This window comes from Bufo gargarizans, chromosome 8 (assembly GCF_014858855.1).
Source record: "Bufo gargarizans isolate SCDJY-AF-19 chromosome 8, ASM1485885v1, whole genome shotgun sequence".
NCBI classification, from domain to species: Eukaryota; Metazoa; Chordata; class Amphibia; order Anura; family Bufonidae; genus Bufo; species Bufo gargarizans.
The window spans coordinates 10912311-10934216 of NC_058087.1; the positions used below are offsets into that span (position 1 = coordinate 10912311).

The 21906-nt window shown below is 43.0% G+C and overlaps 1 protein-coding gene across 1 annotated transcript in view; it reads left to right on the top strand.

The window, feature by feature from the left end:
* LRP2 (LDL receptor related protein 2) overlaps positions 1–18388 on the top strand; it is a 199620-nt gene extending 181232 nt beyond the window's left edge. Inside the window, 18 exon segments of the mRNA XM_044302728.1 lie at positions 203–334; positions 2327–2458; positions 3200–3343; positions 5032–5197; positions 5608–5736; positions 7485–7705; positions 7978–8018; positions 8020–8088; positions 8090–8159; positions 9574–9693; positions 10430–10520; positions 11155–11222; positions 11320–11440; positions 11625–11754; positions 12122–12235; positions 14869–14973; positions 16071–16145; positions 17625–18388. Of these exon segments, the coding sequence (XP_044158663.1) occupies positions 203–334; positions 2327–2458; positions 3200–3343; positions 5032–5197; positions 5608–5736; positions 7485–7705; positions 7978–8018; positions 8020–8088; positions 8090–8159; positions 9574–9693; positions 10430–10520; positions 11155–11222; positions 11320–11440; positions 11625–11754; positions 12122–12235; positions 14869–14973; positions 16071–16145; positions 17625–17792 (2096 nt within the window). The 3' untranslated portion in view covers positions 17793–18388.
* Positions 18389–21906: the final 3518 nt, after the last annotated feature.

A 21906-nucleotide genomic window follows, 5' to 3' on the forward strand; every position in this document is an offset into this window, starting at 1 on the left:
CTAAATTAAAAATCCTCTGTCGTTTTGCATCTACAGCTCCCTGCAGATCTAGGCTTCTCCTTAGGTACAGACTAGAGACAAGCCCTGTGGCCGGTCCTGCAGACAGATGGGAGGAGATCTGCAGGGTCAGACTGAACAGTGGTTTCTTCGTCCTTTGTGACTCGTGGAAGCGGACATTTATGTGTTTTTTATATTTCTGTAGACGTAGGTACTGGACGTCACTGTGGAGAAAACATCTGTGAACATAACTGCACCAACCTAGCTGAAGGGGGATTTATCTGTTCCTGCCGACCAGGGTACAAGGCCAGCGAGAGCGATCGCAATTCTTGTGATGGTACGTGGCCTCTGATGATTTGAATGATAGCAAAGGGACATGTTGGGATAATCTGGATTCTGTGTCATCAAAGGGTTATTGTCATGGTGCTAATTGATGGGATCCTGGGTGTATTGTTTCTCCTATGGATTATGGAGAGCACCTAATACGTGTAAGGAGTCTTATAGGCCATGCAGTGCTGCTCTGGAAAAGAATAGATGCAAATTCTCTCTCTTTCTAAAAAGAAAAGAAAGCTGGGCCTCTAATGCCACCAGATGTAAGGTAAGGCTACTTTCACACTTGCGTTGCTGGATTCCGGCAATCTGTATGCAAACGGATACCATTTGTAGACAGATCCGGATGCGGATCCGTCTCACAAATGCATTGCAATACTGGATCCCTTTCTCTAGTTGTCATCCGGAAAAACAGATCCGGTATTTATCTTTTTCACATTTGTAAAGGTCTGCGCATGCGCAGACCGCAAAACCAGATCCATTTTTCCGGAACACTTGGGGCCGGATACGGCATTAATGCATTTCAATGTAAAATAATGCCGGCATTCCGGCAAGTGTTCCGGAATTTTGGACGGAATTTTCTCAGTGATTGAACTGAAGACATCCTGATGCTGATTGCTCTCCATTCAGAATGCATTAGGATAAAACTGATCAGTTTTTTTCCGGTATTGAGCCCCTAGGACGGAACTCAGTGCCGGAAAAGTTTAACGCAAGTGTGAAAGTAGCCTAACAGATAGGACATGCTATCCTTTCAAGGGAAAGGGCCAAGTGAAGTTCCTGCACAGTCGGGTCGCTGGGCAGGAAAAACTTAAAATTCAACACAGAGCTAAACCAGTACTAAGTCTCCTTTATTCTCAGGATCAGTAGGGATCCCAGAGGTCAGACCCCCCTTACTAATCATAAAGGTGTCACCTCAGACATTGGTGGCATATCGTTAGGATATGCCACCAATGTCCGATAGGTGCAGGTCCCACCTATCTAAGAGAACGGGGCCCTCAAAACGAAGGAGGGCACACTGCACATGCATGGCGTGCTCTCCATTTATTTCTATGGGAGTACCAAAAATAGCCGAGCTAGCGCAAGCCACTATTTTCAGAAGTCCTATAGGAGTCAATGGTGAGGGCACAGCGCAAGCGAGACTACTGCTTCATTCACCTCTATAGGACTGCTGTAGTGAGCGCTTGTCTATTTTTGGAACTCTGATAGAAATTAATAGAGAACGATGAGCATACGTAGCTGCTCTCCGTTCACTTCGGGGGTCCTGTTCTGCAGATATATCTGACATTGGTGGCATATCCTACCAATATGCTATTAATGTCTTAGGTGAGACAACCCCTTTAAGGCATATTCTACTGATATACCATCACGTTATAAGATAGGAATATCCCTTTAAAGTGTATTTTTAGGTAATCTATTGTGGCCCCCCTGCTGGTAACTACAATCCATCCTAGATTGCAGGGTCACCCATTACAAAATACTAGATTAATGCATTCAGGAGCGTTCACACAAATCACTTGAGAGCCCCATCCCGTGTGCTATTTCTTTGTTAGAGTTAATTCCACAATTTTTAAAAAGTTTATTGGCTCCATGCTTTTTTTTTCTTGGCTATTTTCCAAAATCTCATTAAGGCTGAATGGAGAATGTTGTGCTTTCCATTTCCTGTTGCATATGATGAGGACTGATTCTTGACATAGGAGTGGGTTCTAAAGGTGGGACTAGCATATGCCATAAATGTCCAGATGGGAATCCCCCTTTAAATCCTTTTTTCAGTCAAGCGACAAAAGTATGGCTATATACAGCCACCACTAGGGGGTGCTCACTGCATGTGGATTTGTACAGCAAGTAATACACTCAGCTGTATAAACCTGTATGCAGTACGCTGCCTCTAATGATTGGCTCAGCCAAACACTATGCCAGTGTGACGGTAAGCAGTGCAGTGCCAGGCCATATGGACTATGTTCTTCTGCTCCTTACAAACCTGCCCTCTTTCTATTTTCAGATATTAATGAGTGCGATATATATGGAATGTGTCCACAAGACTGTAGGAACTCCAAAGGAAGTTATGAATGTTTCTGCGCTGAAGGATTTCGATCCGTTGGAGACGAACATGGAAAACAATGTGCAGCTGAGGGTGAGAACAGATGTATAAGAGGTCACCACTGGTCTAATGGTGTCACTTCTCCAATGCATTTGATGCCAGCACGGTCCAGCTTATTTTTGGTGTGATAGGTCCGAACCAATAAAGTAGTTGGCTGCTCCTTATACCAATAAACCGTATATATATATATACAAAATAGTACAAAATACCACAGTGCCGCACAATATATTGCTCCAAAAGCTGTCCCTCTGAGTTGGCCTATCAATAGAGGCCATTTTCTCACCTCCTCCTCCAGTTGTCTCTGATTAAGATATGGAGCAGGGGGCCCAGGAGGAGAGATGCAGGACATAGTTGAGTTCAGGAGGGCTTGTCGCTGGCCGGGTACATGAGTACCTTACCACTGATAGCTGATTATGTACCCAGCCAACGGCAGAGATAGGGCCTTAGGCGGCCTCTTGGGCATTGGCCCAACAGGAAATTTCCCTGTAAGGTCCATGGCCAATCTGCCCCTGATCCATATCATATCATTTAATAAGATCTAACAGGTTATTTGTAAATCATCCCGTAAGGGGATAGATTTACGTCATCTCCAGGTGGGGTTGTCTTCTCCTGGACCATAATTATGTTACAGCATTGTACAATGATAATGTGAAGTACCACGTATAGGAGTGCTTTTCTTTAGGCACCCTGTAGGGGTGGCCACATTAATATAACATGCTGTCTATAGTGTCTTCTTATCGCTATATGGTTTCTTGTATTTATTTTATATCACAGGTAACCCCCCGATTCTGCTGCTGCCGGACAATGTACGGATAAGGAGATACAATCTATCTTCCGAGCAATACTTCGATTATATTGAGAATCAGCAGCACATCCAAGCCTTGGACTATGACTGGGATCCTGAGGGAATAGACCTCAGTAAGTGTGACTATGTTAACAAAATCCATACATCTAGAGAGGTGAAGATCCTGGGCCCCAATGCAAATGACATAATAGTGCCCCCCGCCTACCAATAATGCTGTACTCGCCTATTTACGCAAATCTCCCATAGAAATGAATGGAGCGGCTGTGCGCATTTCTAACCACCTGCTCTGTGCATTTTAGGTCGGCTCCATGGGGTTTGGGGCCCAGATTCTCATGATCATGGGGGTAGGACCCCCACCGATCTAGTAATATAGTCATTATATTCCTTGATCGTGTTGTTGCTGCAATGCATGTACGTAGTTTACAAAGATACATTCTGGCCCACAAGGGGGCAGCGGTTTTCCAAGATGAGAAATATGACTTGAAGTCTCAAAAATAATATCATCGACATTATAACAAAAAGCTCTGCTTGCAATGAAATTATCAATACAATGTTATTACATCTTCCACAGATAAGCTACCATTGCTTTACATCACAGTAAACAGTTTTTACGTTTGCAAAACTCACGTGACCACGAGGGCTTCTTTTAAAGGGGGTCGCCAAGTTTTTAACTTTTCCCCTATACACAGGTTAGGGAATAAATGCCCTAATCGTGGGGGCCTGACTGCTGGGACTCTTGCTGATCATAAGATGGGGGGTTTGTCGCCTCCTCATATGCAGGGAGGTGAAGCCAACCAGGCAAGTTGCTACTTCATTCATCTATGTCAAAGAAAGGACAAATCCAGTGAATGGAGAGGAAACTCGACTGCCACTCAGGACCCTCGTTCTCATGATTGGTGAGAGTCCCAGCGGTCGGATTCCTGTTGATCAGACTCTTATCCCGTTGTCCTGTGATTAGGGAATAGGTTTGAAACATACAACCTCTTTGCAAGAAATTTTTGTTATTGCCTTGATGCATTAAAGCCCCAGTTTAACATCTGCGTTGGAGGTGATGTCACAGATTCTGTTATACACCATGGCCGAACCCAACAACCCCCGAGTCATCCAGCACTGAGGTATCGGCCATATAACAGATCTAGCAGAGGGTTGTGGATTCCATTATGAAAGGAAGCCACAACACAAGTGTGCATATGGACCTAAAATGAGCGACACTGTTTTGTGTTTGCAGCTCCTCCGCAGATCTATGCGTCTCCTGGGTAACAGACTGCAAGACACTTTGTGTAGTCCGATCCTGCAGTCATGCGCCTTCTGTCCGTTTCCAACTTTTTCCTATCCAATATTCCATAGTGTGACTGCAGGATCAGGCTCGACACAATGTGTTTGGAAGCTGATACCATAGATACACATAAATCTGCAAAGGAGCTGCATACACAGAACGGTAAGATATTCTTAACCAATACAAAGTTGGTAAAAGTTTCTTTATTTTTCATTTTAGATGGCCCACATATCTTCAGCATTTACTAGCCGCCGCTGGCTCAATTCTGTGTTATGTATAAACTTTGTTAAGATGAGCTTGACCTAGGTCCATGCACGCCACAGGCCAACAATATATGCTGGGACTTGTAGTTCCAACTAATGAAGGCCAGATGACTTTGACATTCAATGACATATAATAATAATACTGATTATCGATATGACCGTGCAGTTATTACTTCTATTATTATTTCAGTCAATTCCATTGTTTGTTTGTTTTTGCCTCTTTGCTAATATATTGCCACATTATGTTTTCTTTGTCCAAAAGGTGTTGTATACTACAGCATTCGTGGGCAGGGCTCTGAGTTTGGATCCATCAGGCGGGCTTATATACCTACCTTTGAGGATTATGGTAATAATATGGTAAAGGATGTCGATATGAACTTGCGCTACATTGTGAATCCAGATGGACTAGCCGTGGACTGGGTTGGAAGGTATTGTATCCAAGCTCTAACTATTTATTATCATCAATGTCTGTGTTCCCATCCTGATGTGGTCCGGAGGGTCAAAGTGCATGAAAAAAGCTGTGAAGGACCTACAGGGCCCCCACACTGATGGCCGCTTCATCCTCAGGATCAGTGGGAGCTGATGGCACCTCCTTTGCTTCTAAAGTTCGGAAGGCCCAATGTGACCAGAAAGTTGCTGCTTGTACTAACTTTATACATTTGGCTCAGTTTGAAGAATTTTTGCTGACTTGTAAATGCATTTATAAATTATTTTACTAATTGAGGCCTTATACTTACTGTCAAGCTGATCCGCTCAGTGACAAAATGTAATCTGAACCAAGAATGGAAAAACACTTGGCACGTCTAAACCAATCAATATTCCTTCTATTACTAATTAGACACATTTATTGGACTGATGCTGGAACAAATCGTATAGAAGTAGCAAAACTGGATGGAAGATATAGAAAGTGGCTTATTTACACTCAAGTGGACCAGCCAGCCGCCATTGCTGTCAATCCAGAGCTGGGGTAAGCTATTACTACCATCTAAGTTGGACCTAAAGGTTGTTCATACGTGTCACTTCATAGTTTAATGGGGGATTTCTTTTGCATTGGAACTCTCTTTGGTTTGAGGTTTAGAAAACACATTTATAAGCCCTGGCTAACTAGTGGAGAACTTCTATTCAGAACTATCATCTATTAGTGAGTATCTATAGCAGCACATAATTGCATTACACAAACAGGCTGAGGATTTTAAAGGGAATTTTCGTAATCCCTTATTTCTCCTGCGGTGGCGCTGCAGGAGAATTGAACACTTGCCACTGGATCCCTCCACTGATTACAGGTGATTTCTCAGTGTCTGTAATGATCTGATGTCTTCAACACCCTGGGAGAGAAGCAACCACTCGGCACAATTGCACCTATATCACCCCCCTTTTATGCAACTTTAGTAAGGGCTGAAAACACTCTGTTGAGCTTAGTACTTAGCGGCTTCTATGATTGACTCCCTAGATAATGACTAGCTGAAGTGGAATCAGACAAGAGGTGAATAGTTGAAGACTAGATTTGCTATGCACAATGATAAAATAAATAAAACTCTAAATTCATCTGGAAGGGTAGCAGGGACGCTCCAGATATTGGTGATACACTTACCAATCAGGCCAGATCCACCTCTTGCTGTCATCTTCCAGCTTGGTTCCTGGTTCTGAACCTCCTCTGTCTGCCCTGACCCCGGCCTGTTACTGACTATGAGTTTTTCCTGTCGATTTGTTGCTTTGCATCGGTATCTCTTGACTCCCGTGAATCAGCAGCCAATGGAGACTACTCCAAGAGGTAGTGGCTGGTACATTACCTGCAACGAAGTCCAGATCCCTGTACGGGGATTAATGGGTGAATACCAGGGGCGTAGCTATAGGGGGTGCAGTGGTAGCAGTCGCTACCGGGCCCAGGAGCCTGAGGGGCCCCAAAGACCCTTGTACCACATGAGAAGACACCTGTTTTATAGAAGGTCCATGCTGGTCAAGTTACACCTCTGGCTGGAGGGAAGGGGTTAGGTCAAGAATTTGGCATGGTGGGGGGTGCAGTTTAAATTTTTGCCTCAGGCAGCAGGAAGTCAATGTGCTTCCCTGCCCCTGGCCACAAAGCAATGAGGGATGGGGGGCCCAAGCTGAACTCTTGCACCAGGGCCCATGAGCCTTTAGCTACGCCCTTTGCTTTACCCCCAAAGACAAATACATTGGTTAGCAGAGTGGTTTCACACCCACTGCCATAACAATTGGTAACAGGAAATTTGAGTATGCAGTACCAGGGAAAATTTTTATTTTACTAATTCAAGTCAAAGGTGTCCTAGCTGTGTACACGCCACCTTACAAGTATTGCGGGAGAGTATACAGAAGAGTAGTCAAACAAACACCAAAATGTTGGTGATCAAAGAGAAATCACTGGCTAACACTATAGGAGTAGTACAAGGCAGCTGGGTCACAATGGTAGTTTAGGATATTCATAGAAATTATTATGTATTGTTATTTTATATATGACACCTGTCATTCTGATGGGTCGGTTGATCATGCACTTTGTGCATGTGTCACCTAGAATCCCTGTCAGCCCTATTGGGAGCTTTCTTGTGGCAGCTATGGGCAGTATGATGAGATAGCACTGGAGAACATCACAGGGTCCCAGCATCCAGATACCTTTTGATAAACGTTGGGGGATCCTTCTGACAAAAGAGATTATCCAAAGCAAACAACTCTTTTAACATAATATGTGGCTTCTTACAGAATTATGTATTGGACAGACTGGGGAAGACAGCCTAAGATTGAGCAAGCCTGGATGGACGGGCAGCAGAGACAGGTTCTGGTCTCAGAAGAACTTGGTTGGCCAACTGGAATCACTATTGACTACATCAACAACAACAGAATCTACTGGAGTGACTCCAAGGAGAACGTCATTGAATCTATTAAACCTGATGGCTCAGACAGACAGACAGTTTTACGTGGAGGTGAGAACAAATCTGTTGTTAGTTATCCCTTCAGCTATCCGCTCAGATGTGCAGATGTCCATGTAATTTGTTTCCCTCCTCGGACTGGTGCACCATACTACCATCTACCTACTTTCCTGCATTTATCCACATTTGTCCATCCCGTACTGAAGCATACAATCCAGCATTCCTGATGCCCAAAAGTGTAGAAAATCTATTCTTTCAATATTTGTAGATGGTTAGTTCTTCATTCTAAGAAAACAAATTCTTTTTTATCTTTATCCGGTTAAAAGATCTCGGCAACCCTTACAGCCTGGATGTGTTTGAAGGCCATCCTGTACTGGACAACAAAGGAGAAGGGTGAAGTGTGGAAGAAAAATAAGTTTGGTACTGGACCTAAGGTTAAAGTCCTTAACAATTAACCCATGGCTGACTCAAGTGCGAATATACCACTCACATCGTTACAACCGCACAGGTAATTGAACGTATCATTAAATAGTTTTCATTGCAGTGTTTCAGAATAAGCATCTTCCAGCAGAAATGATTGAGGGTGTGTTCCCTTAAGGAGACTGGCCATAGATAGGGATGAGCGAACTTGTGTTTCAAGTTTGGCATACAAGGTTCGGGTTATCTACAGTTAGGTCCATATATATTTGGACAGATACAAAATTTTTCTAATTAGGTCCCTTTCACACGAGCGCGATTTCCGCGCGGGTGCCATGCGTGACGTGAATGCATAGCACCCGCACTGAATCCTGACCCATTCATTTCAATGGGTCTGTGTACATGAGCATTTTCTTTCACGCATCACTTCTGCAATGCTTTGAAATCGCAGCATGTTCTATAGTCTGCGTTTGTAACGCAGGACAGGCCCCATAGAAGTGAATGGGGCTGCGTGAAAAACGCAGTGCATCCGCAAGCAAGTGCGGGTGCGATGCGTTTTTCACTGATGGTTGCTAAGAGACGTTGTTTGTAAACATTCAGTTTTTTATCACGCGCGTGAAAAACGCATCAAAACGCATTGCACCCGCGCGGAAAAAACTGAACAACTAAACGCAATCGCAGACAAAACTGACTTGTTTTAGTGCCAAAATCGCAGCATTTTCACTGAACGCATCTGGATCAAACCCGTCACGCCCGTGTGAAACCAGCCTTACTGTTCTGTACATTACCACAATGGATTTTAAACAGAACAATTCAGACGCAATTGAAGTTCAGACTTTCAGCTTTAATTCAGTCGGTTAAACAAAATGATTGTATAAAAATGTGAGGAACTAAATAATTTTTTAAACCCAATCCCTTCATTTCAGGGGCTCAAAAGTAATTTTTAACAAATTAAATAATTGTACATAAAATGTAAATTTCTAATACTTGGTTGAAAACCCATTTGTTGGCAATGATTGCCTGGAGTCTTGAGCTCATGGACATCACCAGACGCTGTGTTTCCTTCTGTTTAAAGGGAGTCTGTCACCACATTTGACCATATTAGACAGATCCTATAGCGTTATATGTGCCACCCAGCAGTTAAAAACTGTACCTTTGTTGCATATAACCGAGTCTTCTTTCTGCCAAAAATGAACTTTGAAGATTGTGTAAACGAGCCCTCTCAAGTGCCCAGGGCGGTGTCTCAATCTTCCGAGCCCAAGACCGGACCTCCCTAACGGCTCATAACCCTGCCCTCCTTGTGCCTGTGCCCGCCCGTTTACTCCCCTCCCCTCGCCTTTTCCATTGCGGCTGCGCGGACAAATTCGTAGCCGGCGCATGCGCAGTAGGTATTGCGATGCCCTGCCAGGACCGGGCATCGCATTGCGCATGCGCCAGCTACGAGACTCGTAGAGTATTATTCCGACGTAGAATTATTATTTTATAATTTTTTTTGTCTTATTTAGTTTCTAACCGCTGCAAAGACATCTGCTCCCACCTGTGCTTACTGAGACCAGGAGGCTATACATGTTCCTGCCCTCAAGGGACCCAGTTCATGGATGGCAGTACCACTGAGTGTGATGCAGGTATTAGAAACGCTATAGTTATAAAGGAAATGATATATTAGGTAAATTATAATCTTCTAAAAAAAATAGAAATAGCAATAGCACTGCATGTTCTATATGATGTAAATTAACTATAAAACACTAACTCCCAAATTACTAAAATGTAATTCTAGTGATAATATTACATATTTCTGGTCTATCAGATTTCATTGATGTCACTGGTTTCTTTGTACAAATCTGAGTGATAGGGAGAAGAAAAGTGCTGGGACTGTCCGACTTACCAACCTGATGTAATATTTAAGCGTTTATTATTTACAGCACTACCTTTTCTTACCAGTAGGTGTCACTACAGCAGGACGTCTTATGGCTCTATGAGACAGTACTGTATAAACGTTTGACTCTTTCATTACTTTATTATTTTGTTACAGTTATCTTTGTCTACCTTTTTGCACAGGTATACCTGGTACTGAAATGACACTAACAAACACGGGTTTATGGGACTATAGCACGCAAAGCTTATCGCTAATTGCTGCCTTGTCGCCACAAACCTGTATAATGCAATGTTATTTCATCTACGAGCTTCCCTTCTTTTATCACATTCATTTTTGTATTATAAATTGAAACCTTGCAATGACTATTATCCGAATTGTGGGGGTTCTCAGTGTCACATGCAGTGTAGTAGACTCCAGCCCCTGCTTCTGATGCATAATAAGTGCATGGACTGCTTACTAACATGCATGGCTTTCCATTTTCTTAGCTATTGAACCCCCTCCAACTATGCCGCCGGCATGCAGATGTATGCATGGAGGAACGTGCTATTTTGATGAAATGGGGCTTCCAAAATGCAAGTAAGTTTTGTCTGATGGCTTCTATGTAGATAACTGTATTCTCCTAAGTATCTGTGTAGTTCAAATAAATTCTGATAGTCGCAGCATGGTGATGGATACACACATACTGTGGTAATTATAGACTTACCCCCAGCAGCCTGTTAGAGGTGAATGTGCAGCCACCTCTGTGTTCATAGCAGCCCCATCACCAGGCAGATCCCCCCTTTTGAAGATAAGCGCAAGCAGGAGCGTAACTACCATAGCGGCAGCCCATGCAACTGCCATGGGACCAAGGGCAAGAGGGGGCCCAGTCTTAGTTGGGATCATCTCCTCTTCTACTGGAGGTGAAAACTTGGTCAGGACTCTACCCTCTAAAGGAACAACTTTTAGCAAATGAGGCAGTGAAAAATGGCCCAAGGGTCGTTGAAAAGGGTTTAGGCAGAAACCCCTCTGTCCTGTGTGGGGGGCCTGGTATGATCCTTGCTATGGGGCCCTTACTTCCCTATGTACGCCACTGGGCCCAGGTCCCGAATTTGGCATCTGCATCTATCAGACATTCGCAGCATGTCTTGTGGATATGCCATAAATGTCTAAGTTAGGACAACCTCTTTAATATTCTTTCTTAATTCTTCTCAACATCACTTATCACTTCTAGGTGCACAACTGGGTATTCGGGAAGCTATTGCAACATGGCGTATAGTACCGGCATCCTTCCAGGAACTGGTATTTCTCATTTTTATCATATTTCCCATCCTTTGTATTTTAGATTATTTTGCTGTATGTATATAAATATATTAAAATATTACAATTTCTTTTCTAGCGGCAATCGCAGTGCTCCTCACCGTCATTTTGGTCATTATTATCTGTGCTTTGGTGGTTGGCGGTCTCTTCAATTACAGACGGACAGGAAAACTTTTGCCGGCTCTCCCTAAGTTCCCAAGGTCGGTTCAGTTTCTAATCGAGGTCTATTAATGTAGTTGCATTTCCTAGGCTATATGGTCTAGTAACGTATAAAATGTCCGAGGTTTCCATGGTTTGAGTTTTAGGAACATGAAAGATCATAACTACATTTCTGTATTACGCAGAGTTGTCGTGAGAACTGACCATTGTCTTTTTACATTATAGTTTAAGTGCACTTGTGAAATCAACAGAAAATGGCAATGGTGTAACGTTCCGGTCTGGAGCTGATGTCAGCATGGAGATTGGGGTATCTGGATTTGGTGCGGAGTCTTCTATAGATAGAGTAATGCAAATGGTAAGTCTGGAAAATAGTAACAATATAGTGATTTACCGAGGTTACCTGTGCATTCCCCTGTTTATTCAGCCTTGTTCACACAGTGCAGTATGTTTTTTATGCATTTTTTTTGTTTTGCTTATTTGCTGATAATTGCTCTGCAAAGGTAATTTTTAATGTAGTTAATTTGGTTGTTATACTACACAGTGGTTGATACAGATGTAGTAAGCACCATCTTTCGGTATGATACTCTATTGAGCATTGTGCCATGGTGTGCTATGCTATTTGTGAAGCGTGCCGTTCTAACGTTAAGTTATTAGACTCAAACAGAGTAGTGTGCAGTAAAGATAACATTTGCTACATCTGTACATAATATTTTGTCTTTTAGAGCGAAACTTTCACTCTGGATGCTGGGAAGGAGCCAGTTACATATGAGAATCCCATGTACTCACACACTGGAGAAAGTGGTGTCAGCGTGGTGAACATCAGCCAGCCGCCAGATGTAAGACGTCTAGTGCCTCTCCTGATACATTATAATGTGGGGACTACCATGTATGCACAGTCCCAGTGGAAGGGGTTAACCTATCTCCACTAACTCAATATTGCACCCACCTTCCTCTCACGCTACAAACTGTTATTTAACACCGCACAGTCCACACCCCCCAAATAAACACCCGTTGTTAGGGCTGATGAGATGCCACACAGACACACATTGTTTTCAGGCATTAGACATTCTTTGAAAGGCTATGGATTCTTAGGGCAAACAAGGACTAACATTTAAAGGGAACCTGTCACCAGGATTTTGTGCATAGAGCTGGGGACATGGGCTGCTAGATGGCCGCTAGCACATCTGCAATACCCAGTCCCCATAGCTCTCTGCGCTTTTATTGTGTTAAAAAACAGTTTTGATCGATATGCAAATGACCTAATATGAGTCCTGGAGCCGGAGATGAGTCAAGCGGAAAGGAGCCCAGCACCGCCCCGCGTCCTCCGAATCTCCTCCTTGCTGGCTGACGTCACAGAGCTGGAGCGCCGAAATCTCGCGATGCGCGTGCTAGCGCGTGCGTAGTTCATTCCCTGTGCTGATGCCAGTACAGGGAATGAACATGATGCCGACACTGCGCATGCTCTAGCTCGCGCATCGTGATATTTCGGCGCTCCAGCTCTGTGACGTCAGCCAGCAAGGAGGAGATTCGGAGGACGCGGGGCGGTGCTGGGCTTCTTTCCGCTTGACTCATCTCCGGCTACAGGACTCATATCAGGTCATTTGCATATCGCTCAAAACTGTTTTTTAACACACTAAAAGCACACAGAGCTATGGGGACTGGGTATTGCAGATGTGCTAGTGGCCATCTAGCAGCCCATGTCCCCAGCTCTATGCGCAAAATCATGGTGACAGGTTCCCTTTAAGTTTAAAGCTTTACTACAAAAAAGTGCAGTGCTTGCAAAACATAAAACAAAACAAAATGATAACTTAAAGAGTTATATAAGATACAAAGGAGAAAATATCAGAAAATCTAACATTTACAAGTCTCTACTTCCTTGAGCGTATGCGGGAAATGTAACGCACTTGGTGTTGACTGCCCTCAACATGTGTGAACCCCATTTTGTTGTCCCTAGTATGTGCCTGGACAGTAAAGTATTAAAGGGGCAAGTACAATGAATGTTGAATAAGACATTTTCTGTAACTCCCTCCTTGTAGTAGACGGGGAAAAGTTCAGTTTTTACAAGCAGGGGTCCATTTGCCCATTCTAGGCTTAGATTTCGCATCTCACACTTTGCATTAGCCAAGAAACAAACTCCCTCATTTCCGGCTACCTGGTCCAGCACACACACACACATACAATTGTATTTTCTACAGAAGTTAAAGGGGTTGGCCAATTTCTGGTTTCTATTGACCAATGTTTATAAAAGATGATTATATGACACTTACTAATATAGCCTTAGTTGAAATTCTGCACCATTTTCTATATTTCATAAGGTATGCCCCCTTTGTTTACCAAGTCTTGTGTGCTGTCTACACAGAGGTCTAGTCCATAAAATGGCTGCTGATGGAGGGTCATGTGACCAAGCAAATCATATTCATGTGATGGCGCCATCTGTTCAAATACACTGGACCTGCCATCCCTAATTTGCACTGTTGGGAGTTTAGTGCAGGTGCAGGGTGTTTAACGGCAGGATACATCACATGGAGTCACATGACCCTCCATCAGCGGCCATTTTATGGACAGGACCTCTGTGTGGACAACATAGTAGATCTGCCTAAAAAGGGGCATGACTTATGAAATATAGAAAAACTTCACAGAATATCAACAAACGCTGTATTAACAATTGTCATAGTAGTTATCTTACTTACACATTGGTCACAAGTAGTCAGAATGTGGCCAACCATTTTAACTATTTTGTAGACAGTGAAAAACACTCATGTCAACTCTTCATTACAAGTGTTCTTAACTCTATACTGGAGGCCACTGGACTATGGGATACTATATCCAAGAGATTATACAATTTAAAAAATGTATAATAGACTGGGGTCCTCTTTTCGGTGTCCTCATCTATTGACTAGAGCTACAAAGGATGCAAAGAGTTTTTCTTGCTTTGGAGGACCCAGCTCAAGTGCACAGCCAGTAATAGGCAATGCATAATGCCTTATTTCCCCTGTGGTGGCACAGCGGAGAACCATAGATGTTTGCTGAGTGTCCTAGCAGCAGGACTACATATGACTGGCATATCATCAGAGGACCCTTCATACAAATATAATTGTTTAAGAAAGGCAACCCTTTAAAATGAACAGTAGGGATATTTAGCATCTTCTTCATTATTCTAAATATGTAAAATGATACAGAAGGGGCCATGGGTGGAATCTGAAGCCTGTCGTCTCCATTCACAATATAATGGTTTGGGGTCTAATAAGGTAGAATAAACATAACCAACTACTACCATCTTTCTTTACCCTGATCCTCTTTTAAGGATCTTTTAAAGCTTGGGTTCACATGTTTTGCCCCTCAGCCTTATAATAATCAGTGGTGTGTCTGTGTCTTCTTCTCGGTCATCTTTATGTGTGAGATGCAGGTTGGGTACATGTCAGTGACCTGATTGATGATGGCACTGAAGTAACTTCCTTTTTATTTCCAGGTGACTGAAGTAAGCAGTGAACAAAAACAGGATAATTTTGAAAACCCGCTGTATTCTGTTGACAACCCACAGACCTCAGCAAGCACAGAACCACTTCAGGTTGAGGTACGTTACAATTATTCCCATTAAAAACATTACTCGGTACAAAGTGAGGTTGTCCCAACACAACAACAAGTGATCAAGTGATTGCCGGGAGTTGGGGTGGTCAAAATACAGGTGACACACATTACCTGGCAGGGACCCTGTGGAGTGGTAGGGGTTATATGTGGAAGGGGATATGGTGGTGGTAGTGGGGATCCCGTGGTTGACTACCTGATGTTTATGCCTCCTCACAAGCAGGAGGGGATATAAAAAGAGGCCTGGCCTACTGTACTGTGGCCCGTATAGATTCACTTTGAAGAAATAAGACACACATAATGGTGTCCATGGTCGAACTGGCCCATCATAGTACCAGAGGATTCTCTGGTGGGGCCAAAAATTCATTTGGAGCTGCCTTTGGAGCCAATAACTTGTAACTGGTGTGTATTTCTTTAAATCAAAACTTAATAGACTATCCGACATTCCACACCGCAAAAAAAGTAGTGCATGCACTACTTTGTTGCTGTGCGGAGGCACGGACAGAAACTCCATGGAAGCGCTCTGTAGTGCTTCCGTGGGGTTCCATGCCTCTGTTCTGCACCGCACCTTCCGGATTGTGGACCCATTTAAGTGAATGGTCCGCCTCCGTAATGCAGTGCACAAACGGCCGGTGCTCATATATCGTGGACCCGCTGTTTTCGGGTGCATGAGCCCTAACATATAGGTTGGGGAAAAAAGGATACAACATTATAGTATACCACGCTTTTCTACTCTGCAGTGGAACTCTATGGTGAATGAATGCCTCTGTATGGCATCAGTCTGAGGCATCCATTTAATTTATACATTTTTTGTATGCATTAAACGGATGGCAAAAATGTGATGTGAATCCCGCCTTAATGCCCTTCCTATGTTGACATCACAAATGCCTTTCCTCTGGTGGCGACTACTAGTCACATATATTATTGTTTCCTGGCATTTCCTGTTAGCATGTTCAACGAAGGCTTGCAGCGCCATACCCGGCACTCTCCCTTTGATAAGCACTTCTATCAGAGGATTGTATTTTGGTACCAGACATTTCTGTCCGCCGGTGTTCAGTGACGCTGTGTTCATCTCATGTTTCTCAGCAGGAATCAAAGTGGAATTTCTTTAAACGGAAGATTAAACAAAGCACAAACTTTGAAAATCCAATCTATGCGGAGGTGAGTAAAGGTGTCCTTCTGAGAACATTGTCGAGATAAATTAAACAGCCCGGAATTATTTATAAATATAGAAAAAAAAATCTATCTTTCTTAAGAAACACAATTCAGATACAGCACCTTTCTACGTGGTATATAGGAAAGGTGAGAACTCATGTGTCATCAATGAACCTGAGCCTCAGCCCACATTTGCTCATTTTACATCTGCAAAAAGCAAATGCTAGCTTATGTAAAAAAGTATTATACTACCTAAGTAGATTGACAATTGAAAGATTAGATAGACAGAGACACACAGAGATAGATAGATAGATAGATATAAGAAATAGGGCAGGGCCCTGACTACTAGTGTTTCAGTTGCATATTATCCAGTTATTTTTGTTTTGTATATGAACCCTATAAACTTGTAAAGCGCTGCGGAATATTGTGGCGCTATATAAATACATTTTATTATTATCATTATTATTATTAGATATATTTAAGAGATATGAGATAGATTGATAGATAGATATTAGATAGATAGATAGTTCAATCATAAATAGGTGGCAGCCGAGCCTAAGAGCTGTTGCACATGGGCGAGTCCATTGCGGGAATCACACTCCTTGTGTGAGCGTGATCCTAAGTTCTGGACTTGCAGGAGCGCACGGCATTATCATGATTTATAATGCTGTGTGCCTCTGCATGACCTTACTTCTGCAGAACCATACAACAGCTTTATGTAAGTATGATTCTGTAGAAGTAAGGTCAAGCCGAGGCGCATAGCATTATAAATCATGATAATGCCGTGCGCTCCTGCAATAGTAGAATGGAGGATCACGCTCACACACGGAGCGTAATTCCCGCAATGGACTCGCTGGTGTGAAACAGCCCTTAGGCCCCTTAGTGCAGTGATGTCGAACCTTTTAGAGGCCGAGTGCCCAAACTGCAACCCAAAACTCACTTATTTATCGTAACGTGCCAACACGGCAATTTAACCTGGATACTATAGTTCAATACAGTCTTCCATGTACTTTATCATTTAGCTATAATAGTCTGCCTACATTCAGTGCGCTGCCTGTGCTGTTCATAGTGCGCCCTGCGCTGATGAATGGCAGGAAAAGTCTAAGGCCTATTGGTACACCATAGACTTTTTTTACAGTGCGGGTGCCCACAGAGAGGGCTCTGAGTGCCGCCTCTGGCACCCGTGCCATAGGTTCGCCATCACTGCCTTAGTGACTACTGTAAAAAGATGTATTGGCAGTCACTAACGGGTTCAAACATTCATGACTGTCAGCTGTTCCATCTACTTTGAAACTACAAACTCCAGTATGCCTATGGCTGTCAGGGTATGATGGGAGTTTTAGTTTAAAAAGAACTAGAAAGTAAGAAATTGAAGACCACTACTAGATGCAATATGTCATATTCAAGGTGTGAGTGCTGAAAGAGCTTGATATGATATAATATAACACTGTTTAATATAATATATTCACTTCTCCATTATTCCAGATGGAAAAAGACCAACAAAATGAAACTGAGGAAGACCCATCCCCCTTTACCTCCCCTCCTCCTCTTCCAAAACCTCAGAAAAAGGAGCAGCAACACTTCTCCTTCTCCCCCACCGAGGACACTTTCATTGACACTGCCAATCTCGTTAAGGAAGACTCAGATGTATAACCATTTCTTCAACTAGGAACGCCGAATCGTCAGACACTCTTGCACATATTTTTCTATGGGTCAAGAACATTCATGTTGTTATAAAATAGTCTCTTTTTAGCCTCTAGGTGAAGACTTTTTGCCTTTTTTTAAATAAAAAAAATATGCCAATTGCTATTTTTATGAACAATTATCACAATGTACTATATGTATATCTTTGCACTGAGACTGACTGAAAATAATATAAATATTTTGTATATTTGTAAATTTTTTAGAGAAATTATTGTTGCTATTGTGAAAACATTTGGAATAGTACACGGTAATTACAGGCACGTTAGTAATTTGTAATACAGGACACAAAGGAATGCATTAACATGTACAGGGCCGAGTTTAACATCGACATTTTTTTAATTGTACAGATGTTTATACAAACTTCTATTAAGAAAACTGCCTTTATAGAGCTACATGAAGAATATATATATATATATTTGTGTATTGGTTCAGTTGCATATATTTTCTGGTACCTGTGTGTAGACAAGTTTTCTTTTAGTCTACTTACTATGCAAAATTTGGAACAATCAGATGTCAATGAAAAAAATAAAATATTATTAATGATATATTGAACAATGCGTTGGGTGTATTTTTGTGGTGAATCAGAAATTATTTATTCTATTGATTCATTGTTGCAAGTTGACACTAAGGCCTTGTTCACAAAATAGAGTTTCTCGTTAATGGCATTGGGGGACACAGCACCATGGGTATATGCCCAGCTACCACTAGGAGGCACTAGATATCAAAAAAGGTTGGCTCCGCCCAGGTGGGCTATACCCTCTCCACAGCACTAGGCTATTCAGTTTTAGTCTAGTGTCCGTAGGAGGCAGACCTGCTATTTTCCTGCAGGTCTTGCTGCTGTTTTATTAGATTTTTTCATCTTAACTTTTTTCTCTTTTCTGCAGGTTTTCACCTGCTGCAGGCGGGTGCTCCATCGTGGGCTGCAACTTTAGTTGCACCCTCTGCGGGCGCGTACTCAGGTGCCTCGTCGGTCACCCAGTCCCCATTGACTGCATCCGCAGTGGCATGCCGGCATTCCCACGGTCCCCGTGTTGAGTCTGCCGATAGGGTGACCCTGCGGTGCCCGAAGACATCGGACAGTGAGTATTTCCCCTGCATTCCTGTTCCAGAATTAGCGGGGGTCCCGGGTTAGGTCCCCTTTCGTGGCCGGGGATGGCATCCACTTTTTCGGGGGTCCAGGGTGCTACTCCCCCTTCTTTATCCCCTTCTCCCCCAGGCGGGGAGGTATTTATCCCTTTGGGAGAGGGGGGGGGGGGCCTTGCTCTCTTCCCCCCTCCCTCCTTTCTCCCCCCCTGGGGTCCTTTTTTCTTTGGAACCATTTCATGCTAGGGTCCCTCCTGGTCCTGTTGGGTCACATGGTTCTTCTGCACCTGTGCACCCTTCTTTTTGCATGAGATTTCAATCCCACCCTCGAGGTGCTTTTGGACGTCCCATGGTACTGTGTCCCCCAATGCCATTAACGAGAAAATTGGATTTTTGTACTTACCGTAAAATCAATTTCTTGTTCAATGAGGATAGGTCATCAATATAGGAGAGCCTGGAGAAACCGTTTAAGTGTTTTAATGGGTCCAAGGCAGGGCTTGTAGAGTGAAATGGTCAGTATATGTTGTGGGACTCAGTAACCAGGCCAGATTTAACAGAATAAACGTCTCTCTTTAACTGTAGTAAAAAATGGGTGTTGTAGTACATCCAAAAATAGCAAAAACACAGGGGGTCATTTATTAACCAGAAATATGCTTATATTTCTAGCGCAGATTGCGTATTTCTGGTGCAGATTGCGGCGCAAAGGCCCTTTGCGACACAATCTGTGACTTTTCCCGCTCATGCCAGGTCTAAAAAAGTGGCGTGGTGTGGGCGTGGACGGGACAGTGGGCCCATCTCATTTACCATTTTCTACGCCTGGTTTAGGACAAAAAAATGGTCTAAATGTAAGACAGCTGTCTTACAATTATAAGCGGCGTGGATGCAGTGAAGTTATGAAGAAGCCAGTGCCTCTTCATAACTTCGGCGGATTCACCAACAGCACAGAGCCTTATTCAGACCGGCGTCTACGACTCAGGTCTTAATAAATGAGCCACAGTTCCCACAATATACAGTGCAAATCTTCCCAGATAGTTTTGTATGATTTTGAGCAAGGATGGAAATTAATCTACTTTTTCCTCTGTTTCTCAAGTCTCTTCCTGCAGAATCTATGGCATGTAATCTTACTTTTTCAATTGTGCCTGTAATTTGTAACTGAGACATACAGGTTTTAGAGATACGATTTGCAAAGTCGTTTCCAAGTGAGAAGGGTGTCCTAACAGTATTCCCCTCACTGCAGTAAAGTCTTAATGGCTTATGTAGCAGAATACCTTACTGACTCCATTGCTGAGCCATGCAGATTTCTTCACCCATTTTTATCTCTCTTTTTTAGGCCTCTTTCACACTACCGTTTTTTTTTTCCGTTTTGCGGTCCGTTTTTTGCGTTCCGTATACGGTCCGTATACGGAACCATTCATTTCAATGGTTCCGCAAAAAAAACTGAATGTGTTCCGTATGCATTCCGTTTCCGTATTTCCGTTTTTCCGTTCCGTTGAAAGATAGAACATGTCCTATATTTGGCCGCAAATCACGGTCCGTGGCTCCATTCAAGTCAATGGGTCCGCAAAAAAAACGGAACACATACGGAAATGCATCCGTATGTCTTCCGTATCCGTTCCGTTTTTTGCGGAACCATCTATTGAAAATGTTATGCCCAGCCCAATTTTTTCTATGTAATTACTGTATACTGTATATGCCGTACGGAAAAACGGAACGGAACAACGGAACGGAAATGGAACCACAACGGAAGCAAAAAACGGAACAACAGATCCGTGAAAAACGGACCGCAAAACACTGAAATGGACATACTGTAGTGTGAAAGAGGCCTAATGTAGATCTTTCAGAGATTATTTGTGAGTATCTGTAGCTTTAATCCAATCTTGTGAGGAATGGAGTATATGGAGTTGCTTCTTCACTCACTATCTCCAGGCCAGAACTAGCAAGGGGTGGATCTAGGATCCACACTCAAGCTTCCTGTAGGGGCTGTGCCAGAGTTGGTTAACTCTGTCACTTTTATCCATAACCATGCTGGGTATACAGAGCATTAAATAACAAACAATTTGCAAGTACTCCCTGCTCTGGAGTACTGCACAATTGCTGATTGAAAAAAATATATCTAAAACTCACCTAAAGACTGATGTGTGAACTATGCTTAAAGGCTGTACACTTTAGGCAGCCAAATGAGGCAGGTCAAGCATGCAAGCTCCTGCTCCATTCACCCTCTATGGAACAGTTGCCTATAGCCAAGTTTATGGTCGGCCTGCCTCTGCATTGATTTAGGGGGAGCAGAACCCCCGCTCTTCTGAATAGTGGGGGACCTAGCCACCGATCTTTCCAGGGCTGTCTTAATTAGTGCAATATATAGTGGGACCCTACTGTCCCTGAATTCATTTAGGCCCAAGGAGAGGTGAGTCCTTTTAGAGTGCTAATGGATGGGAACATGTATTGTGCTGTTGCTTTGTGTGTTTGCAGCCGCACATACTGTAACTTGGTCAACTTACACTTTACCCATTTTCTAACTTCTAGATGACATTTATATTACCAGTCTGTCCTCAGATACGTTTCCCCTTTGCAATGCATTAAAGCTATAGTACCTTGTGAGCCCAAATGTCTGCCTGACACATGAGGGAGCATATACTGTAACTCTGATGGCAATTTTTAATTCTTCATAGTGCATATTGATTCAGTTCTAGTACAATAGAGACATGACATATCATGAAAATGATTTCCTTAGTGGTAGGTATAGGTCTTGAATTGGGCTCCAGGAGCTTGCGGTAATAATTATGACTTGGCAGAAGGTCCAGGCCAACCCTTTTTTTTTTTTACTTCTATGACATGCTCTGTTCCCCACACTATGCTGCTTTCATGAACTGAACCGATGAATAAAGTGCTTTCTATGAATAATCACACTAAGCAGAGATCAACCTTTCCAACAATGTTGACCAAATCTTGACCATTCGTACATAATTGGTTATAAAGTGTC